Source organism: Rhinopithecus roxellana, chromosome 14 (assembly GCF_007565055.1).
Source record: "Rhinopithecus roxellana isolate Shanxi Qingling chromosome 14, ASM756505v1, whole genome shotgun sequence".
NCBI classification, from domain to species: Eukaryota; Metazoa; Chordata; class Mammalia; order Primates; family Cercopithecidae; genus Rhinopithecus; species Rhinopithecus roxellana.
This window is the reverse complement of record NC_044562.1, coordinates 105685014-105704337: the sequence shown is the minus strand read 5'-3', so window position 1 is coordinate 105704337 and position 19324 is coordinate 105685014. Positions and strand designations below refer to the sequence as shown.

The 19324-nt window shown below is 42.8% G+C and overlaps 1 protein-coding gene across 5 annotated transcripts in view; it reads left to right on the top strand.

The window, feature by feature from the left end:
* TANC1 (tetratricopeptide repeat, ankyrin repeat and coiled-coil containing 1) overlaps positions 1-19324 on the top strand; it is a 141146-nt gene that overhangs the window by 46681 nt on the left and 75141 nt on the right. For 4 of the 5 annotated variants that reach the window (XM_030916559.1, XM_030916562.1, XM_030916561.1 and 1 more), the window contains exons 3-4: positions 10258-10388; positions 11484-11670. The exons of the other annotated variant lie outside the window; for it this stretch is intronic. In XM_030916559.1, the coding sequence (XP_030772419.1) occupies positions 10258-10388; positions 11484-11670 (318 nt within the window). The remainder of the gene's footprint in view (positions 1-10257; positions 10389-11483; positions 11671-19324) is intronic. 5 annotated transcript variants of the gene reach the window in all.

Sequence of the window (19324 nt, the reverse complement as noted above, 5' to 3'; positions counted from 1 at the left end):
CTCACTTTTGCTTTGGTCATGTAGCTCCATCAACTCTTGATTCTTAGCTCTCTGGATTTTAAATCAAAGGAAAACAAAGCAAAGAACACTTTGAATTTGCTTATTTATAAGTAATTGCATTTATGAGTGATGCATGTTTCAGTCTTCTGGGAAGTATGGGTTCAATGATATAAGAAGATGAATTTTTTTTTGTAAGCAAATAACTTGTTTCTTAAAGTTTGCAAGCTGGGCACTGTAGCTCACACCTGTAATTCCAGTGATTCAGGGGGCCGAGGTGGGAGGATTGCTTGAGACTGGGAGTTTGAGAACAGCCTGAGCAGCGTAGTGAGACCTTGTCTCTTTAAAAAAGGAAGGAAGAAAGGAAGGACAGGAAGGAGTTTGCACTCACCTGGAAACATCTTTAGGAGAAAACATTCTGTCTTAGTATGTTTAAATATATTTGGAACACAGCATTTTCTACTCTAGGAAAAACGGATGACAAAATCATCAGACAAAATACAAAGCCCATTTTCCTGTCAAATGGTCCTGATAAGGTGTGTGTCAGAATAAGTTCTTAATGAGTAAGCTTCCTATTGCTAAATCAACATATTGTTTAGGGGAAAACTCATTTACCCACAAAACAATATCTGCCTTAAGGGAAAAAAAGCCTTCAGATAAATTAGAGATGATTATTATAACAGGATCCACGCTTTATTTCTTTGATTTAGGGGCAACCATAATTTATTTAGGTTTGCATTAATATATCTCTAGCTACTTGGGCAAGATTTGAGGAGGGGTGAGAAAGTTTTTAGTCTCATGAGTCATTGCTCTGTAAAGATCAATCTCAAAATATGATGAAACTTTTTTTTAATGATATCTTCATGTCAGTCAGTGGTGAAACTTTTTTCCTGGCAGTCTGACTAGCAAATAAAGCTAACACATATGAAAGAGCAGAATAATTCAATGTGAAACTATGTTCTGGGAGGGAGGGGGTCTTTAGTTATATGCTTAAGTAAATATTTTGACACCTGATGTTTTTTGTTACCATTTTAGACGGTCAAACAGATATAGAGGATTAAAGAGGTATAAAGAATAAAGAGGCTGGGTGTGGTGGCTCGCTCTTATAATCCCAGCACTTTGGGAGGCCAAGGCAGGAGGATTGCTTGAGCCTAGGAGTTTGATACCAGCCTGGATGACGTAGTGAGACCCCCACATCAACAAAAAGTCAAAAAATTAGCCAGGCATGGTGGTGTGCTTCTCTAGTCCCAGCTACTCAGGATGCTGAGGTGGGAGGATTGCTTGAGCCAGGGAGGTGGAAGCTGCAGTTAACCATGATCACACCAATACGCTGCAGCCTGGGAGACAGAGTGAGACCCTGTCTCAAAAAAAAAAAAAAAAAAAAAAGGTGAAAAAAAGAATATGATTGAAGAAAATGCATAGTCATGTTTTATTTCTTAAAACCCTTTCTTTCCCAAGAGGTAACCTCAATCCTGCTTTAATTTTCAGCTTCTTAGAATGGCAATGCAACATTCAGCCAACAGTTGAATGAGGTTTTATGTGATGGAAGTGCAGAAAAGGGGCATACCTGATATGTGTGCATAGAAGAGAGACTCTTGCAAGTAGAGTATCCATTCATTCTGCATTTCCTTGAATAAGTATTAAATTTCTGTGTTGTGAAAAACCACTATGCTAGATGCTATTTGAGATGGGTTATCAAGCATGGGTCCTGTCTTCATGGAGCCTTAGAGTCTGGCAGGGGATTAGAGACCTGTGTAAAGAGTGACTGTAATAAAGGAGGAAGTAATGACTAATCCAACCTGTGTGATGAGTTGGGAGTTCAGCAGATGGGGTTTTTTGTTTTTTGTTTTTTGTTTTTTGAGATGGAGCTTCACTCTTATTGCCTGGACTGGAGTGCAGTGGCACAATCTTGGCTCACTGCAACCTCCACCTCCCAGGTTCAAGCGAGTCTTTTGCCTCAGCCTCCCGGGTAGCTGGGATTACAGGCACCTGCCACCACACCTGGCCAATTTTTGTATTTTTAGTAGAGACAGGGTTTTGCCATGTTGGCCAGACTGGTCTCGAACTCCTGACCTCAGGCGACCCAGCCACCTCAGCCTCCCAAAGTGCCAGGATTACAGGTGTGAACCACTGTGCTTGGCCAGCAGATGGAGATTCTGAGCATGGAAAGACTTAATTGGAGCTATGCCTTAAGATTTACCTGTTGTCTTAGTTCAGGCTGCTTAGTTTATGCTATGAATACCATAAACTGAGTGGTTTATAGACAACAGTAATTTATTTCTTAGACTTGTGCAGGATGGAAAGTCCAAGATCAAGGTACTCTGCAGATTTGGGGTCTGGCAAAGGCCTACTTACTGTTTCATAGACAGCCAGCCATCTTTTTGCTGTAACCTCATGTAGTGGAAGGGACAAACGAGCTCCCTCATTTATAAGAACACAAATCCCATTCATGAGACACAGACACAGACTATAGTACATGGCAACAGAGTAGGATGGAGTGGGACTGGAAAGAGACTAAGGTTAAGAATGATTAAAAAGTTGTTTTAGTAGTTAAGTGAGAGAATAAAGTCTCAAATTAGATCAGGTTCAGTGAAGAAGAGGTGGTGGATGGAAGATTCATGAGGAATTGCAAGGACCTGGGAACTGGAAGAGACAGAGACAACAACTCCAAGCCTTGGAGACCACTGAAGGACGAGGGGCTGTCTGTTTTGGTTTGAGTTCAGTTTCAGGCGTGTAGACTTTGAAGTGTGGTGGAACATCTTGGCAAGTGTCCAGCCACCAGTTGGAAAATCATACTGGGTCTCAAGAAAGCTCGGGATATAAACTGGTCAGCCATTTGCTTGGAGATAATGCTATGAGATTAGGCAAGTTACACTAGGGAAACAGGTCATTGACCAAAGAGGGCTGAGAAACTGGCATTTCATTTGTGAGCTGGGACTGAGGTGCAAGGAGCACCAGCAAGAGGGACAGGAAAAGACCACACAAGACCACAGTATTCTGGTAGTTGTGGATGTTTCCCTCTGTGTGTCTCTTAAAACAATTGCCACTTTCTCCCTTGCAGGGCAGAGTGCTTGCAAGGCCATAGATGTACAGGAAAATCAAAAGAGAATGTGTACTACAAAAAAGGAAAAAGAAAAATTAATGTGCTTAACAGGGCTGTTTCAGGAGACTTGTGAAGGTCTGTGAGTTGAAGTTATAGTTATGTGATAAGGAAATGGAATTGGTGAGGATAGAGAGCCCTCTTTTACCCCCAAGAAATTAAACATAAAGATGGGAGATCAGTTACTAGGATGAGAGATGTGTGCAGCTGTGGTTTTTATTTAACACAATTGTAGACTTAATTCAGAGGTTCTGATAGTGTAGGCTGTGGACTTCTAGGTGTCCCCAAGACATTTTCAGGGGTTTGTGATGTCAAAACTCTTTTTATAATAATACAAAACCCTTTTGTAATAATATTGAGAAGTTATTTACATTTCCCTTTGTTGACATTTGCACTGATGCTGCAAAGCAATTGTCAATAAAACTTCTGATACCTTAGTATATGTCAAGGCACTGGCTATACTAGTAGTCCTGGTGTTCTTCACTGCCACGTGCTGGCATCACAAATAATAATTCACTGAAGAATGTCCTTGACAAAGCACTAAAAGTAATGTTATTAAATCTTGACCCTTGGAGACCCATCTTTTTAATATTCTGTGTGATGAAGTGGGAAGTCTGCATAAAGCCCTTCTGCATGCTCTGAAGTCTGATGGTTGTCTCAAGGCAGAGCGCTTGTATGATTGAATTGCAAGCTGAACTCGCTACTTTTAAAATGGAATATTGCTTTTATTTGAAAGAATGACTGACAAACCACAGTTATTCTGAAGTAGGTATTTGGCACACCTTTTCTTCAAAAGGAATGAAATTAGCCTGGCACTTCAATTAGAAAAAAAAAAAAAAAAAAGAGGCCGGGCGCAGTGGCTCACACCTGTACCACACTTTGGGAGGCTGAGGTGGGCAGATCGCATGAGGTCAGGAGTTCGAGACCAGCCTGGCCAACATGGTAAAACCCTGTCTCTACTAAAAATACAAAACTAACTGGGCATGGTGGCGGGCACCTGCAATCCCAACTAAGGCAGGAGAATTGCTTGAACCCAGGAGTTGGAGGTTGCTGTGAGCCAAGATTGCGCCACTGCACTCCAGCCTGGGCCATAGAGCAAGATTCTGTCCCCGCCGCCCCCAAAGCAAAAACCCTGGCAGGATTAGTTGCCAATGATAAAACTTGACACTTCAAATGAGAATTAGTTTTTTGGGGAAATTTTACATCTGTCACATTGAGCTTGATGGTTTCCTAAGACTTTTCAATTGAGATCTCTGGTAATGTGATGTTTTGATATTATGTGATAAAATTTGTCAACATTTGCAAAATCTGCAAAACCATGATTTTCCAAATGACCCAATGCGTAATGTTACACAGTCTTGCATGGGTAAAATATCCATTTAAGGTATAAAACAGACCATTGGATCTTACTGTAACAGTACAAAAAAATTCATTGATGCAGATTGAGTCAACAGTGGAACTTACTTTTAAGAAATTGGCGTTTGTTAGCCGGGCACGGTAGCTCCTGCCTATGATCCCAGCACTTGGGGAGGCTGAGGCAGGAGGATTGCTTGAGCCCCAGGAGTTCATAACCAGCCTGGGCAACATAGCGAGACCCCGTCTCAAAAAAAAAAAGGGGGGGGGGGAATTGCTGATTGTCAAGTTTTGGCTAGGTGTCAGAGAAGAATATCCGCAATTAACTAAGAAGACTCCTCTCTTTCCCAATTACATATCTGTCTGAGGCTGCAGTTCTTCACATGCCTGAACCAAAAGAATTGATCCCCACAGATTGAATGCAGAAGCAGTTATGTAAATCCAGCTGTCTTCTATTTAATTGGACATTAAAGTTTGTAAAATTGTAAAAACAATGCTTTTTAACTGATCTTTCAAATCAAAAGTACAGCTTTTTACCTATTTACCCATAAGTTAAAAATTCGTTTTTTAATTAAAATATTGTTAACATGAAGTTTTATAACCTGAAAATGAACTAATAGTTTAAAAATTCTTAGTTTTAATATCTAGCATGAGAAATATCAATAGACATAACCCTCATAAGCCTACAGTCCTCAGTTTTTATGAGTGAATTCTGAGACCAAAAAGCTTAAGAACCTACTGGCTTTAAAGGAAGGAAAAGAGAGGGAGAAAATAAAAATAGAGATGAGAAAATTGATTCAAACTCTGATAGTCCTCTAGACTTAAGAGGATGAAGACTTTGAGTTGAGTGATGGATGACTGAAGAAGAAAAGGCTAATTCAGGAGGTATTTTGAATGGAGAAATAGTAAGTTTGCTGATAATTTCAATATGGGGTGGATGACATGAAAATTTTGAAGGTAACCTGCATGGTAACTGTTTCAGTATTGCAGACCAGAAACAACAAATTATTGACAGAAACAGAGCAGGTCCATGGATGGATGTTCCTTTTTATTTTTATTTTTTTGAGACGGAGTCTTATTCTGTCACTCAGACTAGAGTGCAGTGGCACAATCTTGGCTCACTGTGACCTCCGCTTCCTGGGTTCAGGTGATTCTCCTGCCTCAACCTCCCGAGTAGCTGGGATTACAGGCATGTGCTACCACACCCAGTTAGGTTTTTTGTATTTTTAGTAGAGACAGGGTTTCACCATGTTGGCCAGGCTGGTCTTGAACTCCTGATCCACTCGAACACCTGATCACTCAGGTGATCCATCTGCCTCGGCCTCCCAAAGTGCTGGGATTACAGGCGTGAACCACCGCATCCAGCCAATGTTCCTTTTTAAATAATGGTTTTTGGAAATCTAAGGAGGGAGGGAATGGTAATGGCTGAGAAGGAGCAGACAGAAAAACAGGGAAAATACTTGTAAGTAGGAGTCATGGAAGGCAAGAGGTTAAACGAGAAGCAGGTCACGGATAGATAGAGGCAGAGGATTAATGTCAAACCAAGGGCCTGTGTCATTGTGAGCAGACTTGATTCACAAGTGCTATCTTGGACACTTGGTATTAAGTCAGCTGTTCAAGGTCACATGGTGATAGGTCGCATGACAGTGAACTGATAAATGTCTTCAGTACTCAGTGCTCTTTAGAGTCTGAGGAGGATGAGAGTACAGGAGAGACTCTTCTCTATGGAATGTACTTGGTCATCGCTAGGGACCTGCACTTCCCCACTGGCTTTAAACAAGAGAGAGTGATTGGAATGGAAAATGAAAGCAGTAAGGTGCAGGCCAAATGGGGATGGTTTGGTTTGGTAAGCAGAAACAAGAGGGGGTTTGTTGTCATGGAATAGTGAGTTTACAAAAACCTATTTGAGGCAGAAAAATTATGAACAGAAAGCTATGTAAGACATACAAGCACACTTGAACATAGATATGAACTTGTGAAACCAGAAAATAATCACAAGGAAGTGTGGGCTCTTGGTGTTAAAGCTGGTAGAGATAATGACCAATTCTCTATCTTGTGGTTTATAAGCTGTTTCTCACACACAATGGTTTTGAGCCTCACAACCTGTAGGAAGTGGGTATGGCCACTTCTCTCACTAAGAAAGTACAGTTGAGAGAGATTCAGTACCCAAAGGGGTCCGGACGGTGGTTAGCACTGAGAACACCCTGGCTTCCCAGACAGTAGCAGAAGATAAGAGGATGACTGTAGAGGGCACTGATGGTTTAAAGTTATGATGGCAGTATTCGGGGAGCTGATCAGTTTGTAGACTGCTCCTTAGCATTTGTGCCCCCAAATATAGTGACCAGGGGGTGAGTAGCTGAATAGAGGCAGCCAGAAGTGATTCAAGAACTTCCCTTTACCTTTCTCCATGCAGTCAGCCTTTCATGCTGTGTAATACTGAGGGTTCCATGAATGTGCTGCTGGGAGAAATATCATTCTCCACTTGCCTAATGGATTCCTAGGGCATGCGAGGCCAGTCATTCTCTCATCTCCAAATATAGCCGTCATACAGTCATCAGATATTTAAATCTGTGAAATGCAAAGTGAAGTCTTCTCTCCAGCCCTCATCCCACTGGTATTGGGTAATGTACACCCATTATTGATCAGTGATTTAATATTAACTGCATGAATGAAAATAGACTTGCTATTTAGAGTGGTCCATTTGAATTTGACTTGGAGGTGCTTTTGTAGTAACTAGCTTAAAACCATCTAGCTGTTCAGATCTCAGTATTTAGTGAGCGGCTATGCTAGTAGACATGTATTTCCATTTCACAGGGTGTCCATGTGAGTTCCTAAGCAACTCATCTCTCCCAAGATGGCGCAGTGACACTTCTCCCAGGAGGTCCTTCTGCCAGAGTGAGAAGTTCAGTGAGAGAGGGCTCTGTGCATTAGGGAAGGGAGAGATTCAGACAGCTTCATGTGGATTAAGGAATTCAGACTGAAGAGGATCTTTTAAGAGGACGATCACTGGGGTGACATTTTAGAAGACAATAATATGAAAAGGCAGGTGGGAAGCCTTTGGAAAAATACAATTTCAGTGCCTTAATGGATATAAACATAAGTAAATAACGTTTGTCCGTTCATCCAACCCCGGGTGAGGGTTTAGAACTGGGGTAGCAGCAAAGTCCAGGTTGTACAGTTAAGAGAATAGTTAATCATGAATTTGGGTGTTCCCTTTCCTTTTTTTTTTTTTTTTTTTTTGAGACAGAGTCTTGCTCTGTTGCCAAGGCTGGAGTGCAGTGGCACAATCTTGGCTCACTGCAACCTCCGCCTCCCAGATTCAAGTGATTCTCCTGCCTCAGCCTCCCGAGTAGCTGAGATTACAGGCGTCTGCCACTACGCCTGGCTAATTTTTGTATTTTTAGTAGAGACAGGGTTTCACCATGTTGGTCAGGCTGCTCTCGAACTTCTGACCTCAGGTGATCCACCCACCTCGGCCTCCCAAAGTGCTGGGATTACAGGTGTGAGCCACCATGCCCAGCCTGGGTGTCCTTTTCAACTCAACCATTAAAGCTGGAATCGCCACTGTTCCCCAACTTATCTGAAGTGGGTTGGATGGTGAGTTGTTTCTGGGTTTAAAAAAATGAAACACTTGAGAACCTGGAGTATCTGTCTGCAGACACAGTGTGGGGGCAGTGGTGACTGTGCTGGGGTGTTGCGGTCCCCCTGCTGCACATAGGACCTACACAGGATCAGAGTCCTCCTGCCAGTCCCAAGTGAGCTGCAGGCGTGGCCCTGTTTGTTGTCGAGGTGAATTCTGTGGAGCCAAGTTCCTGCAGCTGCTGTCTCTGCCTCCACAGCAGTTGCCAAACGGGAGTCGTTTCTGGCTCTCTCTCCACAGAGTGTTTCAGGTTGAACCAGAAACTAGATGTTCTGGGGCATAATCACAATCGGGAGCAGTGTGGAGATTGTTTCGAAAGGGAAGCGGGGTGTGGAGTGGAGAAACTGCGGAGATCTGCCCCCTCACCCACTTCTTCCCCTTTCCATCTGCGTCCTGTTCCCTCCCTCCAGCCCAGCTGCCACCTGAGATAAAGTAGCTGCCCTGCCTGGGCCCGGGGCAGAGGCGGAGGGAGGGCGGTACCATCCTGTTCTGAGGGCCCCACCTCTTGGGTGTGCCTCTGTGTGCTGAACTGGTTTGGTTGCCGCCCTCCTTCCCCAAATGCCCGGCTAGCTTGAGAATCAGAATGTGCTTTGAGGTAGGAAGGGATCTCCTGCAGAGCGGCTCTGGCATGTGGTCGACCCCCCGCCCCGGGGTGGCTCCTTTTCCCTGTGTTGGCTTGGGGCCACTGCCACCTTCATGTTTGGCTCACATGGTCCAGAAGCATCAGGGCTCTTTTAACCCAGAAGAGTCCAGCCTCGGTTTCCTTACCCCTGCAGTTTTCCAGAGCAGCTGAAAAACATCCAAGCTGGCAAACCATTCTTCCTACTCCAAACATTAGGAACTGTTACCAGTAAGCAAGGGGTGGGAAGCTGTTCCTTTCTTGAAGATGCTGCCAGCGTAGTTTCCCTTGTAGCTGCCATCCTGGGTGCATGACTTGCAAAACTGATCATGTGAGTAAGAATAAGACAGATGGCCTTTGCAAAAGCTCTGCTTATTTTGATTTTTGTGGTTCCTTACAAAAGGCGAAGTGAGCATTGAACTTTGTTGGTGCTGTTGTAACTCAACGGCAGCATCACTGCGTTGTTTCCTCATTTTATTTTTCCTAAGACCTTTATCCATTATCTGCAGATTTTCACATCTAAGCAAAATAGGTTCATATGAATCTAGTTACCTGGACAATTAATAAAAAAGAGCAAAATGTTGAGTGACTATGTCATAGGTCACTTATTATTAAGTTACAACTTTGTAAGCAGCTTGCTTTGTAAATTTTTCATCCCCTGATAGATGCTGATTTTAGAAGGTGAGAGAAGTATTAGAAGGATGTGAATATCATTTTGTTTTTTGGCCATAATTAAGTGCCTTTGGGCTTTTTGGGTACAGGGTTAACCTACAGCTCAACATTTAAATCAAATCCAACTTAAGTACAAGAAACCAGATGACCATCCTCAGGGAGAACCCAAGAAAAGCTGGGCTTTTCCAGCATTGCTGTGCGGCATTCTGAGAATATAGCTTGATTTTTCTACATCTTTGCACAGACAACAGTGGTACTGGGTCCTGTCTCTTGGGACAAGTTTCACTGTGATTTTAAATTTTTGTTTCAACGTGGATTCTCCACGATTGACTGTCAAGTTGAAATCCTGGTTTTGACTTTCACTACTGTGGGATGTGCACAGCAAGTTTTCCACCAGATTTTCCACGTTGTTCCCCAGCTTGTTTAATGAGAGCTTGGATTGCAGTTTTACCGCAACACCTAGTCTGGGTCTCCACCAGTATGCCACTAGGGTTTTACTTCATTTCAGCCTCCTTTGGGCATTGGATACCCTGTATTCTGTAAGGGTAACATGAAAGATAGGCCCTTTTCTTACCCAAGCTGATGTCTGAAGTACCCGTTTTCATATGACTTGGAATTAGGAATTGCCGTCAGATAACCCTGGGCTCTTCTGATTCACCCTTTGCACTTGGAGTTTTTGTTTTACTGTTTCCTTAACCTGTCACAGTCCCTTAATTAGAATGTATTGCTAGAGGACAGGCTGCGTTGTCCAACTTTGTGCGCATTTTATAGAAACACACAAAATCACCAGACAAGCAGCTGTAGTGTGAACTCATCCAGATGCAATACTGAAATTCCCCAGAGGGGCATCTTCATTGTTTTCTTTCTTTGTTCCAGAAGCAAAGGCCGATAATGAACCGAGCTGTTCGCCGGCAGCTCAAGAACTGTTGACAAGGCTGGGATTTTTACTGGGAGAAGGGATCCCAAGTGCCACACACATAACCATTGAAGACAAAAATGAAACCATGGTAATACCCGAGGAAGACACTACATTGCATACCTCTTCAGAGGATGAACGAAGCAATAACCTTCTCCCTTTCCTTGAGCAGGGAAGCCATTGTTCAGTTAAATGAGTTCTGGGCTGTTGTGTATTGAAATTTATTTCAACAGTTTAGTTCTGGGTTTTTGCAGTGGGGAGGTGGGGAAGAGCAGAAAGAAGCAGAACGTAAGAAAATGTCCACATTAACCTTCTAGTCACCACCCAGAGAATAATGGCTACGTGAATTAAAGAGGCTAAAAGATTGCCTTCATAATGCTGCTAGTACTTTTACTTTTATAGCACCATTCTTCTCATCTGGTTGCTTTGGTATATGCTTTCCTGTGCTTTTTTAGCTGTTGAGATTTTGGAGGGTCAGTGGGGTGAGGAAAAGATTTATAGGAGATGAGGCAGAGACAAAATAAGGTGAGATCAAATGGTTCATCTATCAGGAGAGCACTTCCCCTCCAAGGGAGCAGCAGCATGCACCCTACCACTTTCCAGATGTGATGTGTGTGTCTGAATAGCAATGCAGGATGGAGCTTCTACCCCTGGTGAAGGTCTCTGCACTGCAAGGGAGGGTGTCATGCATTGATTGAGACTGCAGTGGTCACCAGTCTCCTTCCCCTGATTGCAGAGCCCATAAATCTTGAGAAATTGAATCAGGTTGCAGTGTTTGTGAAACATTACGAAAACAGAGTTCCCAGGTTTTCCGTACAGAGGTCAAATAACCCATTTGTCTTCTGCAGACTTTAAATGAAAGGAAGTCTGCCTGTTTGCCATTTCTGTTTTACAAATGTGCATTCTCACTAAATTATTGCTAAGACTGACCTTTTAATAAAAAAGAAAATCACAAAGGAGGGGAACAGAACAAAGATACTGCTCTCTTAAAATTTGGAAGACCATGTGTACATTTATATAGATAAAGCTCCATGAATCCATATCTATACACACATCTCTTTAGATTTTTTTTTAAAAACTTCCGTTTTCCTGTTCTTAGTTTTATTGTTTTAGCGTCAAAAACAAAAGCATGTGTCGAAGCATCCTGTGTAAGCCGTGCTAACTCCTCCTTCCGTTCGTCTTGCAGTGCACAGCTCTGAGTCAAGGCATCAGTCCTTGCTCCACACTAACAAGCAGCACCGCATCTCCTAGCACCGATAGCCCCTGCTCAACCTTGAATAGCTGTGTCAGCAAGACGGCAGCCAACAAAAGTCCCTGTGAGACCATTAGCAGCCCTAGTTCCACCCTGGAAAGCAAGGACAGTGGAATTATAGGTAAGAAGCACACTGCTCGGTAATGTAATGGCTCAAAGCTCGTCAACCAGAGCATTCACCAGGCACTTCCTCAGAGGGTTTTAGCATGGTCTGTGAAGGTCAGTCTGCCAGCGCCTGCTCTGTTCTTTGCAGGCGGCACTGACTCCATGTGTAGCTGAGAGAATTAAGCATTGGCTTTTATATTCCTTGATGTTTACTTTATAACACTCAGCTCATTTGTTAAAAAAAAAAAAAAAAAAAAAGAATTCCAGATCAGATTTGGTCTGTGAAATTACAAAAATCTTTGCTCTTCTATATTCAGTTCCATTTGGTGGGCATCAGGTCCCACTGGGGCACACAACAGAGCAATGAAATTCCTGCATATTAAGACGTCGTCTTAGCCCAATCTCAAGGTCACTTATTTTCCTGATGATAGCTCAGGCTTGTGTTCTCTAGAGTTTCTTATCATGGGATCTGACTGCATTTTGAGGCCAGAGTTTTCTAAGGATGACCTCCCTGAGCCCCCACACCCATGCAATAAGTGTGGTTGTCCTGAAGCCTAGGGGTCAGGAGACATGGGTTCCAGTCCTGACTCTTAAGACAATTTGCCAGGTGACTTGAGCAACACTGAATTTACCTTTTTTGCACACTTTCTTTCTCTAGAAAATTAAGAAATTTAAGGATTTTGATTAATCCAGTAGTTTTCAGTCCCAAGTTTATATTAGAATCATCTGTGGAATTTAAGAGTCTTTATTTTTACATGCCATCTCAGACAAACCGCATTTATGTTTCTGCAGCTGGACTCCAGTGTCTTTGTGACTCAGGTCTCCAGCTTGGTGCCTTTCAGATAAAGATGGGTGGGACCCCCGGAGGGGATTGTTCAGGCCTTCTTCTGTTCCAAGATTGTACTGCAGTTTCACACGGATTTAACTCCCCTTTTGCTGAGTCCCCATTCCACATGTCTTTGAGGGATAGTTTGTTTTATTGTGAACTGAATGCTTCCACATTAATATGTAATCAAATGGAATGAACGACATTTGGGCTCCTTATTTTCTTTAGTCACCTGCAATTTATCTCAAGTGTAATTTGGAAAACCAGACAGCAGGTTCATCCAGTTTGCACTTTGGGGATTGCCCCAGAAGGTCAGTGAGATTCCTGGGATTGGATTATGGGCTCTTTGGTGTAGACCTCACTATAGCTTCGTGAGGGGCCCCACAGCTTAAGGAAGGCGGCTTCTTGTCATAATTTTCCAATGAATCAGAATCTTTAGTGGATTTGTGTTTTATTTTGCCTTCATTCTTTATTAAGATGAAATTCACATACCATAGTATTCATTCATTTGAACCATTGGATGGTTTTTAGTATATTTAAAAAGTTGTGCAACTATCACCACTATCTGATTTTAGAACATTTTCATTATCCAAAAGAAACCCTGTGACCATTAGAAGGCACAGTCTTTCCTACCCCAAGCTCCCTAGTCCTAGTCAACCAGTAATCTATTAATCTTTCTGTCTCTGTAGCTTATTCTGGACATTTCATATAAATCGTGGGCTGAGTTTTGTGTAGCAAATTTAAATTATTTTCGCTCAGCTTGAAGGCCTTCCAGTGAGCTTATTCTGCTAATTCCCCATTCTCATCTTACCCTGCTTCCCCAGCTGCTGTTTAGTCTAGTTCAGCTAATTTTTCCCACCGTTACTTCTGTTCTTATGCTCTATCTCTTCTGAGCTGTCCACCATAGATATATCTTTGGTATTTATTCTGAGATAACCAGATGACTTTCTTCACAGTATTCTCATTTCTTCTGAAATTTCATCTCCTGCAGATAATTTATCTTCAAGGATGTGGCCAGTGCAGCATTGTTTTGACAGGCTTTTTCTTTTGAATGTCCTGGCCATTGGCATTACATGCCTCTGATTATAACTAAATCTTTTTTTTTTTTTTTTTTGCTTTGACAGTTACAAACTTTTCTTGAGACAGGATTTTGCTCTGTTGCCCAGGCTGGAGTGCAGTGGTGCAATTGTAGCTCACTACAGCCAAACTTCTGGGCTAATACAATCTTCCCACCTCAGGCTCCCAAGTAGTTGGGACTGTAGGCATGTGCCACCACACTTAGCTCATTAAAAATTTTTTTAACATATTTCACTATGTTTCCCAGGCTGGTCTCAAATTCGTGGCCTCACGCATTCCTCCCACCTTGACTTTCCAAAGTACTGTGATTACAGGCATGAGCCACTGTGCCCGGCCCAAACTTTTAATAACTGAGAGCCACCCATTCGTTTATTTCTCTTTCTCACTGAGATACAGTGCCACAATTTTTAAGGTATTCTAAGCAGAGGAAAGGAATGGTTCTGGTTTTTTTTTGTGTGTGTTGTCAGTGAAAGATTAAGCTGCAGGAGGTTCTTAATACTTAATCTTATACAGTCCCACCCAGTAGCTGACTGATTAGACCCCTTATATGTTCCCCATAGTGTCTCAGTATTCCCTTTCAGAGTATTTGTTCTTGTTCTGTTATTTAATTTTCTCTCCAGATATAAACAGGGGTCTCATTAATCCAGCTATCTGCTAGGTTCCTAGCATGGTGTTGGAAATGATCAATTAAGAAAAGGGAAATGTTGCCACTGTCAAGTTGCATTGGGTAAGGGAACGTTCAGTTTAGAAAGAAGTTTTGCAGGATCCCCATCCCACATGGGCTTTGTCAAACCTTTCAGTGTCTGTGTTGTAACCTCTGCCTTGATGAGAGAGTAGTACATTTCATGACGCTGAAGCTGCGTTTTTCCTCTGCTCAAGCCAGCATGTTCCCTTAACTCGGCGGAGCATGAAAAGTGGCAACTGGAGGTAAAAGCAAAAGGAATTAGGAAGTGGCTGGCAAGTCTCTTTCATCCAGAAGACCCCCGCTCTGGAGACCATGCCTCCCACTGTGTTTTCCTGCAGGTTGCAAAGGCAGGAAATAGAGGGATGAGAGGGAGGCAATGCTATTGACAACATTCGTCTCTTCTCTCTTCTTCCGTGACCTGCAGAATTAGAACCTGTTGCCAAAGGACACGCTGGAGGTGTGGTAGGGAGGAGAAGGAAAAAGACATAAGAATTTCCTCTCCAGGCAGACTGTAGCCACAGGTCTTTGAAGAGGCAGGAGTGGTGGGGACAGAAAGGGGAAGAGCTTCCTCTTAAATCAATACAGGGTGTGCAGGTTCCACTGCCTCTTCACAGAGCAGATTATCTATGACTCAGTTGTGGTTCTGTGATTGCTGGACTAGGGGTGTGCCTTTTTCCATCTGAAGAACATGCCTGTTTTTATAAGGTGTAGCCTGGGAATGGCAGCTTTCGGGCATCGTAAGTGTTTCACAGAGTAAAGTATTCAAGAGCACCGTGACCCTAGTGGGCGGAGATGAAGATGAGATACCTTGGCTTTCTACTTTGGAAGACCTAACAGTGGCTTGTAAAACAGGCTGGTGAGGACCCATGCTCCCAATTACATAGGGCCTGGAGAAGGCAGGAAGAGGCTTTCCATTTAATTTTCCATTTTAAGTAATTTAATATTTGTCAGCCAGTAGAGCTGGGGTTGGAATGGCAGAGGCTTTGGGGGTGGACTGTACAAAATGCATACAGCTGCCGAGGCCTTGCAAGCTTTGGGCAGCAGGTGGGCTCAAAGCAGGATTCCACGTACAGTATTCGCATGGTTTATTCAGAGCAGTTCAGGGAAATTTCAGACAGTGCTAAACCATCCTTTAAAATTCCTGGATCTTTCTTGACTCTTTAAGCTGATTTGCATCATGTTGGTTATATTTAATCTCAATATTTTTGCCCAGCAGATGCAGGGACAGGAAGCGTGTGTTCCCACATGCCTGGGCACCCAGTTTAGAAAGAAATATAAAGTATGTGTTTTCATCAGGACTGCCATAGGGTGCCCTGCCTGTGTTCTGTTTCCACTGCGTAGGAGGAGAAAGGGCAGGCTAGTGACCAGTAGAAGAATTTACTGGGCCCCTTCCAGTCTTCCTCTCTGGAGGCCAGGGCAATTCTGTCATGTAGAAAGACTGTCGAAGCTGAATGGGATTAATTGAATTCCCTATGATTGTCTTTTTTGTTTTAAGTGAACTTCCTTACTCTTTACATGTTAAAATCATTGGTATTACCTAGAAGTTAGTGTCTGATTTTCAAATTTGCAATGTGAAAATTTTCTCAATGTGAAACCCAACTGTACCCAATCACCGTAAAATAGCTTTCAGTTACTTACTGTGAAAAGAAAAACTTTACGAAGTATGCTTTTAAAGGTGTTTCCTCCTTGTTTGAGAAAACATTTTTTCTTAGTGACATTCCTTTAAATATGACTTGCTTCCTACTGTTACAGATGGAAACTGTAATCTGTATTAATCCCAGTTTAGAAAGAAATATAAAGTATGTTTTCATTAGAATGTGTGAAAACCAATCTGATTTTCAAACAAAGCATCACGTAAAATAATGTGTTTTAAAGTGCTTTGAGATAAATTTAATTTTTATGTACATATCATAAAATTTTAAGTGTGTGTAATTAGTTTCAAGAAAATAGGCTATTTCTGCATTTAGGAATAAAGAGGATAGAGCCTGGATGAGAAGAAACAAACAAAAACCCAGCTTTCCTGTCAAAATAAAAAGAAATCCTTCCTATCCGTTAATGATAGATGTGCAGAGGGGAGGACTTATTCTGGCTGAGGGAGGGGCCGTTAAGTCAGTCACTCTCTCCATTTGTCTTTTTAATCTGCCTTTACCTGTTGAGATGTGTAATCTCCAGAGTATTTTTGTAGTGTCCTGAATCTTCCTCCTTTGGAGAAGCGGTGCTAGAACAGTTCCATGAAGGGAGGGGACCCTGAGGGAACCGTGGCTGCCTCTCCCCAACTGGGTGTGTCTGCCACACAGAGCAGGTATATCATCTACCTGCCTGGCTCTCAGCACCTGAGCTGGCAGGCATGAGCCACCACATTCCACTTGGCTCAGTGGCTTTCTGGGTGATTAAGTGCTCAGAATTCAAGCTCTTCCTACTGCCTTTCCTTTGCTTTCTTCATGCTTACATTTGTTTTCTTCTTACTCAGTTTGAGGCGAGAGAGGCAGGTATGCATTTAGACAGGGAAATACCTTTGTAGAAACAGTTTTGCAGAAGTAGCTGGCAGTAAAATATTAGATACCTGGTTAGTATCCTGCTGGTGCTTGCTCGAGTTTGATAATATTTATTTTTCTGCCTAGTTGCTTAAGATGTTAAAAAAAATTATCACAGGTTGACTTTTATCTTCCTTTGACTCTCTCCTACCTCCTGCAAGGCTTATAAAATGAAAGTGATTCCAGAGGTAGCTTTAGGACCTTTTATTTCCTGGACTTTGTGTCCCAGGGGAGATAATCAGATGCAGAGGCACACAAAGATGAATTAATTGTACTTTATTTTCCTTTTTGACTTGTTGTAAATCCTGCCCTTTTGATTTTATACTAATACTGCTTTGTTGCCACCTGTATTGCCCTGCTCACTACTAAATTGAAATGCTCTGAAATTGATTTGGTAATAACTATTTAGACTGTTTCAAGTCTGGGTTAATATTCATTTTACTACATTGCCTGCAATTTTTAAAATCATCCTTAATTATAGAAGCCTTTTTTTAAAATCTCTTGGGTGAAGAGAAGAATTTTTCTTTATGTATATAATTTGGTAATATGCTTAATGTGGGAAAGAAATTCTTGGCAATGATTTGAGTCAGCAAAGAGCCTGCTGTACTTTTATTCAGACTGTGGTTGGATTCTTCAGACTGTTCTGTTGGTGTAGCAAGCATTTATTGGCACCTACTGTGTACTAGGAGCAAGCATGTTCACTACTGGCACAATAAAGATAAGGCACAGCATCTATTGTCAAAACTTGTCCACTTGTGGGACTACCAAATGATCTTCTGTTCTGTGGAGAGTCTGAGCAAGTTGTCAATTACTGAGAAGAGTTTAAGACATGACAGTGATTGATACCTCTGATTGATGATGTATGCTGTGGGTGCATAATGATACCACTAATCGAACTCTTTTCCAAAGTCTGGGAAAGGGTCACTAGACTGTGTGAGAAGCTCCAGTGTCTGTGCATTCAGTGCACAGGTTATGTGAAGCTTTACCAAAACACTGTGCTTTTTCTGGAAAATGTCATATTATTTGAATCCTTAGGCTTGTCTCTGGAGACTGTTCTTCATTGTGTCAGACTCAGTTGGGCAGTGTGGTGGGTTGCGTCCTCCCCCTCCAGCACCGCCTGCTCCCAGCTATTCCTTTAGGTGTTTCCGCAATTGAAGGGCCTGATGAATGTGGCTGGGAATGCGCGGCTCGGGTCCCTGGCCTTGCTGCATGTCATAGCAGAGCATGCCTTGCGCAACACAGGTGAGCACCAAGCTAGAAATTTGGTACAGAGATCTGGCTGTCACAAGCCAGCATACACGGCTCCCAGCGCAAGGCCAGAGAGGGAGCAGGGTCCTGTGGCGCATTGGATGGGGCTGGGCAGTTGCAGAAGAGAAGCCAGAAGTCCCCTGGAGCTGAAGGTTACCATGCAGGGGTGGGGCAGGGGTCCCACCTGGGACATTCTGTTGGCATTCCAGGCAAGGTGGCTTAAGTGTCTTCACTAGACCCCTCAGGTTAAAAGCTGTGGCCGCAGGTGAACCAGGGGCTTTGTTCTTTGTGGTTGGTTCATTTGCAGGTGGCCGGGTCTAGGTGGGGTGGAAAGAAAAGTACAGTCTGGCATTTCTGGCCAGAAAGGTTTAAGGCAGGCCGGTTTCATCGTGCAGGCTTTCCCTTAGACACTGGGGAAAATCCAAAATGTGGCCTGGCGGCCTGAATGCCTGCTGGGTATGAGGTATGGGTGCACAAGAGAGGGACGCCACCTGTCAGCGAAGAGGCCTACAGACTTCTGCGCTCGCTGCCTTGACTTGTCTCTGATCTTTTCCTGATCTGACTTCCTCTGCAGTGGTGAAACCTAATTTGGAAAGTTGTTAGTCATGGGAGGCAGTCTCGCTACAGTACTGGGCTTTTCCTTTTCTATTTACTTCTTCCTTTCACCCACTTTTAGGAGCGACCATTATGTTCCTTTCTTGTTTGATCGTTAATTCATTGGTCCAGTGTTTTAACTTTAAATTCTTCCTGTCAACCACTAAGCTAAATATAGAGGTTAAAAAATGTTTGCTTTTTAAGTGCTACTTTATTTTTCTTCAGTTGTGAGGGGAGGAAAACATTCCTGAGCGTTCATGATGCCTAAGGCACTTGACATATGCCCTCATGTCTAATTTTCTCTGCCACCCAGGGAAGGACAAATCACTGTGTTTACAGAGTCCTCCTCTTGAAAATGGGGAATGCAAGACAGTCGATAATGTTCTGGGAGAAAATTTCCATCTGTGATTTTTTTATCCTCTCAAAATGTGTATTTTCTATTATAATAAAGTAGTATATGTACATAATTTGTAGTACATGTATTTGGGATGCATGCCAAGTCTTAATAGTATGGCATGATCAGAGCAGTGTAGAGAGGCCGGGCATGGTGGGTCACGCCTGTCATCCCATCACCATGTGAGGCTGAGGTGGGAGGATCGCTTGAGTCCAGGAGTTCAAAACCAGCCTGGGCAACATAGGGAGATTTTGTTTCTACAAAAAAGTTTTAAAATGAGCCAGGGGGTGCTGGTGGTGCGTGCCTATGGTC